The sequence below is a fragment of the Symphalangus syndactylus genome, chromosome 4 (assembly GCF_028878055.3).
Source record: "Symphalangus syndactylus isolate Jambi chromosome 4, NHGRI_mSymSyn1-v2.1_pri, whole genome shotgun sequence".
In the NCBI taxonomy this organism is placed as follows: Eukaryota; Metazoa; Chordata; class Mammalia; order Primates; family Hylobatidae; genus Symphalangus; species Symphalangus syndactylus.
In genome coordinates, this window is record NC_072426.2 from 43,814,184 (window position 1) to 43,831,611 (window position 17,428).

The window sequence follows — 17,428 nt, forward strand, 5'->3', positions numbered from 1 at the left end:
ACATCTGTAATCCCACCACTTCAGGAGGCAGGCAGGAGGAATGATTGAGCCCAGGAGTTCAAGACCAGCTTGGGCAACATAGCAAGACCCCATATCTACAAAAAACTTAAAAACTAGCTGGGTGTGGTGGTATGTACCTGTGGTCCCAGCTACATGGGAGACTGAGGCAGGAGGATCCCCTGAGCCCAGGAGGTTGAGGCTGCAGTGAGCCATGATGGTGCCACTGCACTCCTGCCTGGGTCTCATAGAGTAAGACCCTGTCTCAAAAAAAAAAAAAACAAAGTCCTGGCTACCATGTATTGGGCACTTAATCTGGTCTGGCCTGCTAGTTTATAGGCATTACTCCCATTGTTCCTCACAGCATCCCTGTGAAGTAGTTTTGATACTGGGCAGAGGTCAAAGTGACTTGCCTGAGGAGACACAGCTGACTTTTTTGGCTCTTAATCACCATCTACACGGGCTGTATCTGACTTCTTAAATACTGAGAGAAGCCCTTGGCTGACTCAGTCACTGGGCTTTGTGAAATTAGAAGTTTCCTCCTTTGTACCCACAGCCTGATGGTGAATCAGTGTCATGGTTGCATTGCCCACAGCTACGTTTTGTTTAGCTTATGCAAAGTTTATGAAAATGTGGGTCAAATTCAACAAATCTGGAAGACTCACATACAAATGTGGATTTATAGCTTCTCTTGAAAGATTTAGAAGATCTAGCAACAGTGGGCTCCCATTACCACGTGGCGACGTTTGTCTAGAGCTGAGTAGTTCTTGTCCCCTTTGAATGCCTGTCCTCTCCAGGTTGCCATGGCCCCCACCATTCCCTATTAGCTCAAACTGAGGGTGGAAGTCAGTTGCCTTTTATCATCACATTTGCAGTTTTTCTTTTATACATATTCTTGTATGCCCCAGGAAGGCATTTGAGCTTGCATCTCCTAGATTAGATAAATATCAGCTCATACTGTCTTTTCTGACCCTTACTGGATCCCCTGAAGTGCTCTCTGAGATGGGTGGCTGAGTCCTCTTAGAGTCAGCATCCTTTCTGGAGTTCTGGCCCCATGTTGTCTTTGTATTGGTATACTGAAGGATGGGGCATGAGCTGAACTTTCAGATGTGGTCTTCTCGATTGGCTACTTCTCAAAGGGTGCTACACCTTATTCTGCAGCCGGGCACAAGGCTTCAGGGTTCAGTAGGCACCTACCTCAGTTCATTTGTGTTGCTTTCTGGAATACCTGAGACTAGGTAATTTATAAAGAAAAGAGGTTTATTTGGCTCATGATTCTGGTGGCTGGAATATTCAGGATTGGGCAGCTGCATCTGGTGAAGGCCTCAGGCTGCTTCTTGTCATGGTGGAAAGTGGAAGGGAAGTGTTGTGTGCAAAGAGATCACATAGTGAGAGAGGAAGCAAGACAGGGAAATTGAGGACACCAGACTCTTTCTAACAACTTGTTATCTTGGGAACTAGTCCATTCCCACAAGAGTGATGATTCACTGCAGCTGGAGGGCATTAATCTATTCATAAGGGATCGATCCCCAATACCCAGACACCTCCCACTAACCCCTACCTCCCAACACTGCCACATTGGGATCAAATTTCAACATGAGTTTTGGTGGGGACAAGCAAACCATACCCAAACCATAGCCCTGATCCATCCTGGGGATGCCTTGCCTCCCCACTGGTAGCCTCGGAGGGGGCTGCATCCCCAGCCATGAACAAAGTCTCCTTAGTGTGACATCTGTTGACTCTCGTGGAGAGGGAGGGCGTGGGAGTCAGCTCGAGCTTATCTTCCTTGGTGGGTGTGACCCACGGGCAGCAGCGGAAGGCAAGCCGGAATCCAGAGCGAAACCTGGGGGAGCCAAGGGCACCTTGAGCCAGGGAGTTAGGGGCACAGGAGCTGTGATGTGACTGCCCCCACCCCCAGGAAACTGACTCCCTTCCAGAGGAAAGTCACTGTCTCTCTCCAAGAGCCTCCCATGGCTCAGGGGCTCTTGAGAGATGCCTTCATGGGTGAGTTTGATTTCTGGAAACTGCCAGAGTGTTCTGGAGCTGGGTCTCGTGAATGAAGTGGGTGACTAAGGTGATTTAGGTCATCTGTTATTACAAACAAAAAACCACCCCAGCATAATTACTAAAAAAAAAAAACAACAAACAAAAAACAGCAGATGTTCTTGTTTGACTTGTTAACTGGCTTCTAAGGGAGGAGTCAAAGAAGAACCTGCTAAAACACAATGGAGGCTTTGGCAACTTGGGAGAACAAGGATGCTTTTCCCAAGGGGACTGCATTGAAAAACCCACACTCGGAGCCACCAAGTTCTGATGCATTTGCCTGAAAACAAACAGCTCTCCCCACGGCAGCACTGAACGGGGAGTTCAGAGGAAGCACACACGGTGAGTGGAAGAAATCAGACAGCAGAAAGGGAATGCCGATCTCTCAGAGAAGGGAATGATCCAGAAGTGATGTCAGGATCTTGTGGAGCCTGGGGTGTTGTTTAGACTCCCAGGGACTGTATCTCCCTTGGGTAGCAGGAGAGTAATCAACCCACAGACATGGTGGGCTGGTGGCCCCTCCCAGATATCAGAGTCCCTGTCTCCAGGTTTTCAATCCCACAAGTCTTTAAAAGAGAAATGCATGGTGTGGGGATAAGATGACAGGCCTTGGAGACACATGGAGTCCTGGCTTTACTGTTTGTTTTATGAATTTGGGAGCATCTTCCTTTCTGAAGCTCAGTTTCCCCATCTGTAGAGTGGGGATGACACCTGCTTGTCTCCTATTATCTACTTCCCTCTCAGGAGATAGAGAGTTCTGGCCTCCTGCAAAAAATCATAGCTCCTTACTTCCTTTTGGCCTGCCCGAGGCGGGTGAAATGTCTGAGCAACAAAGATCCCAATGGCATTATGAGTAGCCTGGCTACCTGGCCAGGGAGGTGACAAAAAACACGAACAAAGAGGTCCAAGGCCAACTTCGCCCACATCATTGTCTCACTGAGGTGAGACTGTGTCCACCTCTTGCCGCCCCTTACTTGCCCCACCTTCAGGGTTTCCTGCGACTGAAAGGCCTGCTCTGCAGAACTGGGGCTGGGTTCCTGCCTGACTCACCACCCCCCACCTCTCCAGGTGCCCCAGAGCAAGTGCAGGCTCCTCTCTGGGACTCATTTCCTCAGAATCACAAGGGCTAGGGAAACTGGATGATGCCAGGAGAGTGAGATTCTGGCCCCCTCCTTCCTGGCTGTGTCTGCCAAGGTCACTTCCCAGCTGCCCTGAAAGCCCCTGGAGGACAGGGCATGCACTGTGAGCTTTCCAGGGAGCAGCCTGCCCCACCCCTGTGCTGGCCCCAGCCTCCATCCACTGCTTCCACTGCCGGATGGGTGCCGCTCACTCGGCTCCAGGAAAGCCCTCAGTAGGAAGCTCGTGAAAATACTAGAACAGAAGTCAGTCCCTCCCTCCCGCTACTTGGCTCTTTCCTTCGTCTGTCTGTCCCGCCTCCTCGGTGACTCTCCCCTCCCCTCCATCGCTCTGGCCCTCCCTTCTCTCTTCTCTTGCCCCAGACACAGAACCCAGAAGAGCCAGCAGGAACAGACAGACAGTGAGAGCTACAGCCTGGGAGACGGTGGGGCTTTGGGGAGGAAGGGGGCTCAAGCTAGGACCAGGCCAGAGGGAGGATTGTGCTGGGGGCTGAGTGTGAGGACAGCTTTCTCATGCAGGCTGGGGGCACAGGGCTACAGTTTCCTGCAGGAACGAGAGTGGATGCTTGAACTGTGCAGGGAAGCCCAGCTGGGGCCAGGCAGTGGGGCCCTGAGGGCAGAGGGTGGGGCTGGAGTGGGGGCTCACCTGTGGTTGAGGCAGCAGTAGATGATGGGATTGTACATGGTAGAGCTCATGGCCAACCAGAAGAGTGCCAGGTAGACTTGCTGGATGAACTTGTGGCAGTAGATGTCCTCCTGGAAGCTGCCCAGGATGAAGTAGAGGTGGTAGGGCAGCCAGCAGATGGCAAATGTCACCACCACCAGCACCATGGTCCTCACAAACTGGTCCAGGAGAGGCTCAAGTTACTTCTCAATGCCCAAGCCCCAGCCCCAGCCCCAGTCCCAGCCCTCTGAGGGCAGACGCAGAGGACCCCTTGCACCCGCCTGGGAATTGCTCCACACTCAGACCCCGTTAGCTCTATTACTCAGGCCTCTGAGCATGTGTTGCCCAGACCTTCCTAGCCCCCAACCTCAGAGGCCTGTGCTCAGGCCGGTCCCTCTGCCCACACTGCCATCCTTCCTTTGAAGTCCTCACTCCTTGAAGCCCAGCTCAATGGCCACTTCCTACAAAAGGTGTCTGGGACCCCTTCATTCACTGCAGCTCCCCCTCCCTGGAGAGTGGCTGAGCTCTCTCTCCTAACCCCATCCCTAGAGGATCCCCTTGTCAGCTATGCGCTCCCTGGCCGCCCCCTCTCTGGGATCCATATTGGCACAGCCCTTCTCTCTGTGGGCTGTAAGGTTCCAACTAGGGACCCCTGCCTCTGCCCACGGGTCAGCTCCCGGACCTCCTCCTCCTCAGAGCCTGGCCCCTGCAGGCACACTCCTGCTCTGTTCGGCAGCCCAGCATGCCAATTACAAAAGGTCTGGGGGCTCCTGGGCATCCTGATCCTCACGTAGGATCTGGGTTGAGACCCCAAGTGTGGAGCAGATGGAGGCCAGTGCTCCATGCGGGGCACCAGATGGCGCCCATGTGCAGCTATCTCCCCGAACCACCCTGAGAGAGATGCCTATAACAATTGGGTGAGAAGCCGTGGCTTTGACCTGGCTACATGATATGGTTAACCCGTTACCTCCTCTGTTGCCTGGCAGGAAAGGGGCAAGGACAAGCTTGGACTGGAGGAGGGTGAAGGGTGTCAGGGGCACAGAGGGCTCCATCAGGACCTTCGGGGGGTCCTAGATGGCAGGGAGTAGGGGGACACTGGCGCTTCCGGAAGAATCTGGAGACAGATTTGATGAAGCGGGACAACAATCCGGTCTCCACGACCTCTGAGGTCCGCAGTTCCAGCCTTTGAAGGCTCTCCTGTGACTGCCTAGGCACCTTCTATACTTCTGTGGAGCTTCTCAAATTCAACATTCTGATTATTCAGAAAGTCTGAGATTTTAATAGTTTATCATTCTAAGATATATATATATATATATCTTGGGGGTATCTGGATTCTATGGGGCTGTAGGAGTCCCTGACTCCCCTAACATTCTGGGAAGTTTCTTTAATTTTTTTTTCTTCCTTTTTGTGGAGAACGGGGTGGGGGGGTCTCACAATATTGCCCAGGCAGGTCTCGAACTCCTGGGCTCAAGCTATCCTCCCGCCTCTGCCTCCCTGAGAGCTGGGATTACAGGCGTGAGCTACCGCGCCCGGCAAGTTTCTTTAATTTTGTATTTGGCCAAAGACCAAAGGCAAATCCGCCCGGCTGGGAGGAACGCGGTGAGGCTCTGGCCCCAGGCTTCGCGCAAAGGCGGCTTCCGCAAGCTTCTCCCGGGCGCCCTCTTGCGGACCTGCCTTGAGACCGCAAGGGCGGCTCCCCAGGGCGGGGCCAGGCCCCGCCCCGCCCCGCCCCCACCAGGACCCGCCCCCCAAGGCCCCGCCCCCACGCCCACCTTCTTCTTGGCCTGCAGGTGGCGCAGGTTGGCACCGTGCGCCTGCTGTCCGGGCACTGCGCGCCTCCAGAGCGTGAGGCCGATGACGCTGTAGGCGACGAACATCACCGCGAGCGGCAGGAAGTAGATGAGGGCGATCACCACGAGGTGGTACCTGCAGGGAGAGCCGGGGCCTGGGCAGCGGGGGGCCCGGGGGCGACTCCGAAGTATGCCAGCGCCTGGTCCTGGGACCCCGCGGGCACTGTGGAGCCGCCCCTGCGGGTCCACCCTGGGCGCCTCCCAGGGACTTGGTTTGATTTAAACAAAAATAAAGGGGACATTGGGTAGCCTGTGTGCCAGGAGACGGCTTCCCCTGCAAAAGGGACGCCAGCAGTAGCCCTGCGTCCTTCCATGTGATAGACACTTGTCAAAAAAAGGAAAAGTGAACGAAACAAATTAAAAAATAATTTGTTTACAATTTAAAATACCAGTAAGCACAAAGGAGGCAGTAAAATTATCCCACTCCCACCACTATTAACATTAACTATTAATATGTGGCATATTTTTTCCGGAATCATATGTATGAATAGCAGTCACCCCTGACGGGAGTTTCACTTCCCCGGGTTTCAGTTACCCCTCCCAACTGCGGATCCAAAATAGAGGAGGACAGTACAACAAGATATTTTGAGAGGGAGAGACCTCATTCACAGAAGTTTAATTACAGTATATTGTTATACTTGTTCTGTTTTATTAGTAGTTATTGTTAATCTCTTACTGTGCCTAATTTATAAATTAAACTTTATCATAGGTATGTTGAGGAAAAAAACATAGTATATACATATAGAGAAAGAATTCAGTACTATCTGAACTTTCAAGCATCCATTGGGGGTCTTGGAGTGTATCCTACAGTATAGCCATATATCTGTCTGGATGGATAGAATGACTGGTGTTAATAAGGCTCCATCTGTACCAACATCGCTATGGAGGAATGGGACAGTGGAAAAGCGCCATATATCACATGCTGCTGTGTCATCTGCTACGGCTCATCAGCATTTGGCTGGGAACCTCGTTTGTGTCAGCAAATGCTCTTTCATATCACCTTTGAGGAAGTGGTGCAGAGTACCATTGCGTGGCTTCCTACCCCATCCCCAGGGAGGACACTGGGTTGTGTTGAGGCTTTTCATTTCCTTTTGGAAACAGTGTAGGCCAGGCGTGGTGGCTCATGCCTGTAATCCCTAAACTTTGGGAGACCAGGATGGGAGGATTGTTTGAGCCCAGGAATTTGAGACCAACCTGGGCAAGATAGTGAGACCCTATCTCTATTAAAAAAATTTAAAAAATTAGCCAGGCATAGTGGGGCACACCTGTAATTGCAGCTACTCAGGAGGCTGAGGCAAGAGGTTCACCTGAGCCCAGGAGAGTGAGGCTGCAGTGAGCTATGATTGGACCACTGCACTCTAGCCTGGGTGATAGAGTGAGACCCTGTCAAAAAAAAAAAAAAGACAGTGTCCCCAGTTCTCAGATCTCTGGTTTATGAGTGATGCTGCAGCCTCTCTCTGATGAGCTGCAGGCTGGGGACTGACTCCCCCGCAGGTCTGCAGTGGGAGCCTGTGGAGACAAAAGTGACTCCATCTTGGATGCCACTCCCCTGTGTTGACTTCCGATTCGCCCCAGTCTTGTGAATGCCTTCTGATTTCTACTTTATTTACTGCCCCTAGTGTAAGAACATGTCAACCTTGATGTTACTCCACAAATCGTAGGCTGTGATGCACATAGCATTCTTGCCTGTTCTGGAGGGCTGCCCTTGGTTTCCTTGCGGGAGCATGAATACCCTTTCCCTATGGTATCTAAGCCTTGCGTCTACGGTGTGAGAATGCAGAGCTCCACCTGTCTTGTGGCCACCCAAGATCCCACTTCGGTCTGTAAATTCCCTCAATAAATCACCCAATACTGACAAACTGGATTTGTTCTACCTCCTTCTTTGGGTCTCGGCTCCTTTGGCATTTGGGGGTCCCTTTCATGGAACAGGGTCCTTGGAGCATTCCGCCAATGGGCCTGAGACCCCAGGTCCTGTCGTTTGACTTTTTCTTTCTTACTGGGAGGACTGAGGTGTTCCCAAACCTCCTGCTTCCACCTGCCACGTGCTAGGCTTGCTGGGCCCCCTTCTAGAGGTGCTGCCACCCCAAGGGAAGTGGACCCACGGTGAAACCACCTTTGCAAAAATAACTGAGGAAATTATGACAGTGAAAGAAATCAGACCTAACCGATTCTATCTTGCTTCTAATCCTTAAGCTGTCCTTGTTCATGCCCGGGCGTAGGCCGAACTATCTTTGGGAAGGAATTCAGTTCATGATTTTACTCTGAAACAAAATTGGTAACAGCCCTTTCCTGAAAAGATCCCCTTCTTGCCTGGGATCTAATCTGCCTTTCCAGGACTAACAAATTAGCTACAAGAATAAAAATTAGTTTAGGGGTCATGCAGCCTCTGGTTCCAAGAGTTTGAACCTACCCCAAATTCCTGGGGGGTAACATCACTATTGTAAAACCTAAGATCAGTGTTTGAGATATTTTGCAGACCCTGTACTCAGTGGATCAGCTGACACCACCCAGACCGGGTAATCTGACTCAACCAGTTCTGCTGTCGCACCCAGGAACAGAAGACAGCAAGAAAACCTCATTTCGACCCACTATGATTCCATCTCCAACCCGACCAATCAGCATTCCCCATTTGCCAAGCCCCTACCTGCCAAATTGTCTTTAAAAACTCTGATTCCTGAATGCTAAGGGAGACTGATTTGATTTTGTTTTTGTTTTTGTTTTGTTTTTGATATGGAGCTTTGTTCTTGTTGCCCAGGCTGGAGTGCAATGGTGGGGTCTCGGCTCACCACAACCTCCACCTCCCAGGTTCAAGTGATCTTCCTGCCTCAGTCTCCCAAGTAGCTGAGATTACAGGTGCCTGCCACCATGCCCTACTAATTTTTGTATTTTTAGTAGAGACAGGGTTTTACCATGTTGGTCAGGCTAGTCTTGAACTCCTGACCACTGCCTTGGCCTCCCAAAGTGCTGGGATTACAGGCATGAGCCACCGCGCCTGGCCTGATTTGAGTAATTATAAAACTCTGGTCTCCTGCACAGCCGGCTCTGCATGAATTACTTTTTCTCCATTGCAATTCCCCTGTCTTGATAAATCAGTTCTGTCTAGGCAGCAGGCAAGGTGAATCCACTGGGTGATTATAATGGCTCCAGTAAATCTCCCTCCTAAAGTCTTGTGTTTAGAATTCTGCTTAGGTTCTTTTGGCAAGCATGCCAATTACAAGAGGTTCAGGCGCTTCTAGACTCCCTGATCCTCAAGTAGGCTTTGGGTTGAGAACCCCAGTGTGGAGCAGATAAGAGGGCAGTAGGGGCAACGAGGGCCAGGGCCCATCACCTTACAGAGTGAGGATCTACAGGGCCACCTATCTCAGTGTCCAGATAGGAAACTGAGGCCCAGAGAGGCACAGGAAGTCTGTGTCATATCAGTCTACAGATTTAATCATGACCAAATTTCCCCTTTTCTGAGGGTCAGCACTGTGGGAGTCAGAACAGGGCTCTTGTCCAGCCTCTTGTTTAAAGCATGATCTTAGGCAAGTCAGGGCTTTCCCTCAGCCTCAGTTTCCCCATCTGTAAAAGGAGGAGGCCATCTCTAAGTCCTTCCTTAGCAGGAGCCACACTCCTCTGTTGCTTGCTCCTAGGATGTTGTGCAGGACAGGAATTCACCCTGGGCTAGGTCTCCATGCAGAAGGCAGAGGGGAAGAGTTCCAGGGGCTGCCTTTTTTTGTTTGTTTTGTTTTGAGACGGAGTTTTGCTCTTGTCGCCCAGGCTGGAGTGCAATGGTGTGATCTTGGCTCACTGCAACCTCCACCTCCCAGGTTCAAGCGATTCTCCTGCCTCAGCCTGCCAAGTAGTTGGGATTACAGGCACCCACCATCACGCCCAGCTAATTTTTATATTTTTAATAGAGACAGGGTTTCATCATGTTGGCCAGGCTGGTCTTGAACTCCTGACCTCAGGTGATCTGCCCGCCTTGGCCTCCCAAAGGGAGTCTTTTTGTATTTTGATTTTGGAGGTGTGTGCACATGTTCCTGAAGAGGGCATCTTTAATTTCATCAGATTCCTAATTACACACAGTTACATGAGCCTGTGTGGATGGAGCCTTCATCCTAAATTAGGCTCTCCCCCAAGAAAAACAATAACACATTCTCACACTTAAAACCAGGCTTTCCCCAAATCCTTTCGGAATTTTAAGTAACACCAAAGTATGGCTTTCCTAGCCCACCCCTGCCCGCCTGTTTTTCCCAGTCGCCTGAATCTGGGTTGGAACTCACTGTTCCCAGAGAGCTGGCACGCACTGTGGTCCTGTATTAAGGTGGAGAAATACCGCCCCCAAGTGGCCGGTCTCAATATGTTCTGCTCTCCACCCTTTGCTGAGCCAGAAAGCAGGGCATTCCCCATATATGGATACCGCCCTCTGTGAGAGGGTGGGGTGCAGGGAGGGGGCAGAGACTCCGGGCAGGGCCTGCCCTCGAGACTCGCCAGTCCCCAGGAACAGCTTCTCAGAAGAACGGCGCCTTCCTTATCCCTGAAGCCCACAAGAGCAGCCTTCTCTTGGCAGGTGCTCAGGACAGATGGAGACCAGGCAGGGAGGGTGTTGGAGGAGAGGTGTGTTGCCATGGCTACCTGGCAGCCCTCACCTCAGACCATGCACACTGTCATGCTTGGGGCAGCTGGGACTTTGTGGGAAGGATCTGCCACCCCCAGGTGTGTTTTCATGTATCCCCTATTTAAGCTACCACATACTGGGTACCAGTTCTGTGCCAGGCATGGTGCTAAGGGCTTCAGGTATACTATCTCACTTACGCTCACAAAGCAAGGTACTATTATGAATCCATAGCTGGATTCAAATGACTAGCTGGATTTGAATTACTAGCTGTGTGGTTTTGGGCATGTTACTTTGTTTTTCAGTGCCTCAGTGTCATCTAAAAAATGGTAAGAATCATAATATAATATATACCCCACGTTGTTAGGAGAATTAAATGGGCCAATATATGTAAAGTGCTAAGAACAGATTGGCTACATCATGTGTGTTGCTTACTAAGCATATAGGTATATTCACATAATCCCGTGTACACTCACTCATGTGTACACCCATGCACACACACCACACATGCATGGACATGGATGCATGCACACACATGTACATACACACACGTGCACACACACACACTGTTGCCCTCCACAATCCCCTTGAGGCCTTACAGGAGGAGCGTCTTGCCCCCGCTGTCTTCAGGCCAGGCCACCACGCACTTGGTGGCACCCTGGTCCACGGTGACGGTGGAGTAGAAGCACTGGGGGGAGGCCAGGGCGAGAGCCACCAGCCAGATGCCAGCAATAACCGCCTTGGTGCCGGGGGCTGAAAGCCGAGGCTGGAAGGGGTGGACGATGGCCATGTACCTGTGAGCAGAGGGCAGCTTGAGCGGCAGGGGCCCTCCTGTTAGCCCAGCTCCCTTTCCCCTGTCTCCCTCTCTCCCAACCCAGACCCATGCCCTCTAGCCCTTTCCCGCACTGCTGCCATCTGCCGATATCATAGTATCAGCCGACCTGCAGAGAGCCCGCTGGGCTGGTGACTCTCCCACAGCCACACAGCATGCTGATGCCTTTGAACCCCAGCCCAGGCACCTCAGCCCACAATTTCCCTCTGGGCATGGACATGCCCGTGGACGGCCACAAGAAAGCCACACTGGAAGCCCATCTCAGGGCAAGACCAAGCATCCAACATTAGCCTGAAGCTCAGCCCTCAGCAGCGTTGGGAAAATAATTGGCCCTATTAGATTGTAATTGCAAGCAATCTTAACATTTTCCCCTCGTGTAATCTATCTGGAATAATAAAAAAAAGTATAAGACATATCTTTGGAGTGAAAGAAAGACAACAAAACAAAGATCAACTCCAGGAAAGAACACTTCAGAAGGTCCCTAAAACATTGCCCACTTCCCCTACAGACTTGAACAACCCGTCTAGTGCATCTAATGCAAAGTCCTTCTTTGTGTCTAACCCTCAGTCTACCTTCTTCGGCTCCACAGTACCCCCACCTTCCAGATTCATAGTTTTGGACCATGACCAGATTTGGGAGGCCATTCCCATGGTTCTACCCAAATTTGCTGTGTAACCACAGGCATGTCACCACCCTTGTCTGAGCCCCGGCTCAGTGAGGAGGCTCCCCCCAGCTTCCCCAAGGACCCTCTTGCCTGTCGGCAGCAATGGCAGTCATGGAGTAGATGCTGACAAACATGGCTGTGATGGGGAAGAGGTTCTGGAAGTAGCAGAAGGCACGGCCAAAGTACCAGATGTTGTGGCTGGCATAGACAAAGTTGAAGGTGGCGTTGAAGGCAGCCATGCAGAGGTCGGCCAGCGCCAGATTGACGATGAAGTAGTTGGTGACTGTGCGCATCCTCCGATGGGCCAGGATGATCCAGATGACGATGGCATTGCCCGTCACAGCCACCAGCACCAGGGCCAGGTAGGCTGTGGCCCACAGTGCCAGCTGCCAGCCGGGCATGGAGAAGGCTGTGGTGCCCGTGGTGTTGCTCTCAGGGCCAGACGAGATATCGGCTTCAGTCACAATGTCACAGGTCCCCATGGCTGCTTCTGGGTCTGGAACAAAGGGCCTGGCTCCTCGGCTCCTCCCGGATTTGCTAAGGAAGAGAACTCCCCTTCGGAGCATGGGAATATGGGGGCAGGAAGAGGAGCAGATGCCAAGTATGGTGGCACATCAGGAGAGCCTGGGGCCACTCCTAGGTCTCAGGCAAAGATGAGCTGGGCTGAGCACAAAGCCTAGTCCAGAACCATTGTCATTTCAGATTCCATCCTGCTGGCCAGACTTCTCGAATGTCACGTGGAAACACAGAATTCAAATCACAGCGTCAGAGCAGAAGGCATCCTTATAAATCAACCCCTTCGCTGAAGAGACGGAAGACGGAGATTCCAAAAGGGGACGGGACCAGCTCAGGTCACTCAGGAAGTTGGTGACAAGATAGCACTCGAACCCAGTTTTCTCATCACGTAATTCAGGAAACCTTCCAGATCAGAGGAATGCACAGCGGGAGTCTCTGGAATCCACAGGTCAATGGCTCAGCAGCCTTTCTCCAGGCTTTGGGGTGCAAGCCGGGCTGGGTGCTGGGTGCTCAGGACTCTGCCAGCTGCCAGCCCTCGCTGCAGCTTCCCTGCCGTTCTCTGGGCAGAGCCAGCGGGGGCCTTGGCAGAGGTGCTGCCTGCTCACGAGGTGGGGCTTTGGCTCCCACCCCTGGTCCCACCCCCTGCTTGGCCTTGTCTCTTGAAAGATTTAGGACTGGCTGCAGAGGCAGGGAGAGACTTGGGGGAGATGGGGCTGGTACAGAGGGCCCAGCTCTCGGCGGGTATTGACTTTCAGCCCAGGACGGGAGCTGCGTCTGAAGAGTGATTCTGAACACAGAAGGAGTTCGAGCCTGGTTTGGTGACTCCAGGCAAGTCTCTTAACCTTTCTGAGCTCTGTCTACCCCATCTGAAAAATATAGAAAAATGGTGTGCATCTCACAGTACATTTGTGAATTTTAAATGGAGATAATGTGCACAAAGTCTATTTAGCACAGGGGTTGGTACATAAGACTATGATTGGAGTTTCTGGCCCGAAGGGAGGACCCCACAGCTCTGGGAGCTCTAGGAGGAGAAGCCAGAACCCGGAGCATTTCCAGCGAGTTTCCAGGTGATACTGATGCTGCTGGAGCCAGCACTTCACTTTGAGAACCACTGTCTTAGGACAAAGTCAGGGCTCTTCGGGGAACCACAGCAAAGCTGGAGTTTTAACCCCTGAGAAGCTGCTCTAGGTTTGCCCCAAGATACCTGCTCCTGGTCATTGACTGTGTGCACGTGTGTGAAGCTGTGAAGATGTTTCTGAGTGACTGTATGTGCGGCTGACGTGTTAAGCTCACACACACGCATGAACCTGTGCACACCTGTGGTGTGTGGACCATGAAGGCAGGGCAGGCTTAGCGGGAGTTGCGGGGGCATGCTCTTCATTAAAGCAGAGGAGGCCTCTCATTCACCAGCAACCCATGGCACAGCAGCCTCTGTGCTCCCAAGGCTCTGCCTTGCACAGCCTGGGTTTCTCGTGGCTGGGCCTGGGCCCCCACACTCCCAGTCCATTTTCTGCTTCTCCCTGTGTGTCACTTCCCTGACACCCAGCCCTTGTCTCCCGGGGTGAGCTGAGAAAGACCTTTAAAGGTCTCTAGTGCTGAAAAGATTATGCCACCCGTGGAATCCAATATAAAAACAATGCTAAACCATAAGTCATGAAACTTAAACATGCTGAAATTGAAAGAGCTTCTTTATGGATTTTTCTGATTGTGAATTTCTGGGTAAGTTCATCAACAATCAACACTGAAATTGTATCTATTGTTTGGTCTCCCTGCTGTGCAGATGTGAGGAGCATGTGCTGGGTCAAATGGGAACCCCATCCTTGCCCTTGGGGAGGGGGTGCTTCCTTGGCCCCTACTTCTCCTGTGGGTGTGTGCCTGTGTGCCTGTTTCCTCTCTGGAGCGGCCTGTTTGGACTTTGGACCCTAGCAGAAGGGTCTCTGCCTTTGATCTCTGTTGGTGGCAGCAACAGTAGCAGTACTTTAGGGTTTGCTTCTGTCTCATGCCCATCTGGCCAGGGTCCTAAAGGGCAGAACGTGTAGAAATAAGAATGGAAGCCCAAGACAGCCTGCTCTCTTCGCTGTGCTCCTGCTCCCAGGCAGCGGGAATTTGTTGAGCTTCAGGTGAAAACTCAGTGCAAAGCTGGGATGCCTGAGCACCTGTGACCAGTCACAGAAGCCCAGCACAGTTCAAGTTCCTTCCTCCCCACAACATCCCACCACCTCCACTGTTTATGTAAAGGGGATTATGTTTTGGAGCTTGTACATCTGAGTTTTTATTTCCCCCTTAAATCATCTGCTCTTGCAGCTTTCCAACTATGTGCTATGGTTTGAAGCCTCGTGAAAGGGGAAGATGCGGGCCACCCAGGACGAAGGGGTTCCTGATCAACTTTGCTGCTTGGCATTGGCCTTCTGAGTCCATAGCTAGACAGCGATCTCGAAGGCCAGTCCTTATTTTATTTTATTTTATTTTTTTTAGATGGAGTCTCACACTGTTGCCCAGGCTGGAGTGCAGTGGCACGATCTTTGCTCACCGCAACCTCCGCCTCCTGGGTTCAAGCGATTCTCCTGCCTCAGCCTCCTAAGTAGCTGGGATTACAGGTGTATGCCACCACACCTGGCTAATTTTTGTATTTTTTTTAGTAGACACGGGGTTTCACCAAATTGGTCAGGCTGGTCTCGAACTCCTGACCTCAGGTGATCCATCTGCCTCGGCCTCCCAAAGTGCTGGGATTACAGGCGTGAGCCACTGTGCCTGGAAGGCCAGTCCTTTTAAAGGAGAAAAAAAAGAAATGCCGGGCACGGTGGCTCACGCCTGTAATCCCACATCTGAGCTGATGGTGCCAGTTGCGTGCATCCAGGAAGCAGACCCTGCTGTGTAGGAAACACACCAGCTGTTTCTCAGGGAGCTACCACTGGGGTCAACACTTGGGGCAGCAGACAGGGCAGGAAGCAAGTGTGGCTGAAGCACGGCATTGTGCTGTGGTCCAGGCCTACAACAGCCTTGGTAGCCCCATGGTTAATTGGAACTGGAACAGCTTCAGAGTTGCCCCATGTGGGGCAAAGTGAACCAGGCCTTTATATTTCCACATTGGTCACTGGACGTGGGCCACCCCAAGAAAGCATGTGATTGTTGTCAAGGCAGTTGAGGCGAGGCCTGCAGCGGGGGACGCTAAACATGGTCATGGGACTGCATGCCTGCCTGGCAGCTTGAAGGGGGCCTGGGAAGCGCAGGGCAACGTCCACCACAGCTAGACAGCAGCCACTCCTTCAGACGGGCGTGCGCTGGCAACTGGGCCTTGCTGGTTGGTATAATTGTGACCTCTGGGCTAGAGGCTTAAAGACCAGAGTCAGGAGAGGAATGATCTTCCAGGAAGTTTGAGGAATAAAAGGTGGGAGAGCTGTGGTGTGTGAGAGAAGTGGGTGGGAGAGGAAAGGGGGCTCCAGGAAGCATTGTGGATGAGGCGTTGCTATCAGCGCCGGGGGGATGCTCTTGAGAGTGGCCTATCTCTGTCCGGGAGGCTGCTGTGGGCCCTGGCTTCAGAGGTCATAGGCAGCATCGTGGGACACTAGTGCTGAGGGTCACCCTGTCACCAGGGCAATGCTGGGGGTGCCAGGAGGTGGCCGAAATGAGAGGAGGATGTGCGGTTGGCAAAGGGTCAGCCCCTCTGCTGAAAGGCTCCAGTCCTGTGCCTGGCGGTGGGTCTGACCCTGAGCAGCTGCTCCGATGATCATCCCAGAGACAGAAGGAAGGGTCACATCTGTATTTGCAGGAGCTCCTGGTGGGGCCAAATGAGGACAAGAAGAAGAACACTTTTCATTCTGCTAGATGAATCTGGTTCCATGGACTGTCCTTCATTCTGAGACCATGCCCTTCCTGCTTTTTGAGTTCTTTCATGAAATAATGGTGATGGCAGATGGTAGTTGTTGACCTGGTTTTGCTTTTTCTTTAAAATTCCTTACTTGGTAGAATAAAAAGTCAGTGACAGGTATGGTTCCCTCAATAGGGTTTTTCTTTTTGTTGTTGTTGTTTTTGTTTTGTTTGTTTTTGAGACAGAGTCTCACTGTGTTGCCCAGGCTGGAGTGCAGTGGTGCAATCTTGGCTCCCTGTACCCTCCACCTCCCAGGTTCAAACGATTCTTCTGCCTCAGCCTCCCAAGTAGCTGGGATTACAGGCGCCTGCCACCATGCCCGGCTAATTTTTATATTTTCAGTAGAGATGAGGTTTCACCACGTTGGCCAGGCTGGTCTTGAACTCCTGACTTCAGGTGATCTGCCTGCCTCAGTCTCCCAAAGTGCTGGGATTACAGGCGTGAGCCACCACACCCGGCCCCCTCAATAGGTTTTTAATATTATATTGGCCCATGAAATTCAAAGACCCAGGAGCCCCTATCTATTTCCTCATTTAGAAAAGAGGAGTGAGGCTGGGCATGGTGGCTCACACCTGTAATACCAGCACTTTGGGAGGCTGAGGTGGGTGGATCACCTGAAGTCAGGAGTTCGAGACCAGCCTGGCCAACATGGCGAAACCCCGTCTCTACTAAAAATACAAAAATTAGCCAGGTACAGTGGCAGGTGCCTGTAATCCCAGCTACTCGGGAGGCTGAGGCAGGAGAATCACTTGAATGCGGGAGGCGGAGGTTGCAGGGAGCCGAGATGCAGCCACTGCACTCCAGCCTGGGTGACAGATTGAGATTCCATCTCAAAGAAAAAAAAAAAGAGGTGTGGGAGCTCCCAAGAGGGGCAGGGCGAGGCCTGGTTTCATCGCCAGTGAGGTGGGGCTCATGTCCCCTTGTTTTGCCTTCACTGTTCTGTCGGCCTCCACATCCCGGAGGCCCATCGAAACCACTTCCTTGATCACCTCCTTGTCACACCGATGGGGGGCAGGGCTTCTCAGGTCTTGGATTGCGTCTTGTTTGTGTCCAGTGTCTAGGAGTGGCCAGAACATTGTCAGTGTCCTATAAAGGTTGGTTGAATAAAAATCATGAATAAAATGTAAAATAATACTCCAGTGAGGGATGGGGAATCTTATGTATATATTATTTATTTATTTATGTCTATGTCTTTGTGATACAGATATGAAAGTTCTAAGTTAATGGTGGGATTTCGAGTGGGCAGGGCAGTATAATGCCT

The 17,428-nt window shown here is 51.8% G+C and overlaps 1 protein-coding gene across 1 annotated transcript; it reads right to left on the minus strand.

Annotated features, from left to right (window-relative positions):
- Window positions 1–626: 626 nt before the first annotated feature.
- Window positions 627–12,860, minus strand: TACR2 (tachykinin receptor 2). Its single transcript, XM_055274537.1, has 5 exons — window positions 11,874–12,860; window positions 10,887–11,081; window positions 5,613–5,766; window positions 3,823–4,019; window positions 627–1,840 (listed from the first exon to the last, which is right to left on the minus strand). The coding sequence occupies exons 1-5, from the start codon at window positions 12,347–12,349 to the stop codon at window positions 1,582–1,584; spliced, it is 1,281 nt and encodes a 426-aa protein (XP_055130512.1). The 5' UTR covers window positions 12,350–12,860; the 3' UTR covers window positions 627–1,581.
- Window positions 12,861–17,428: the final 4,568 nt, after the last annotated feature.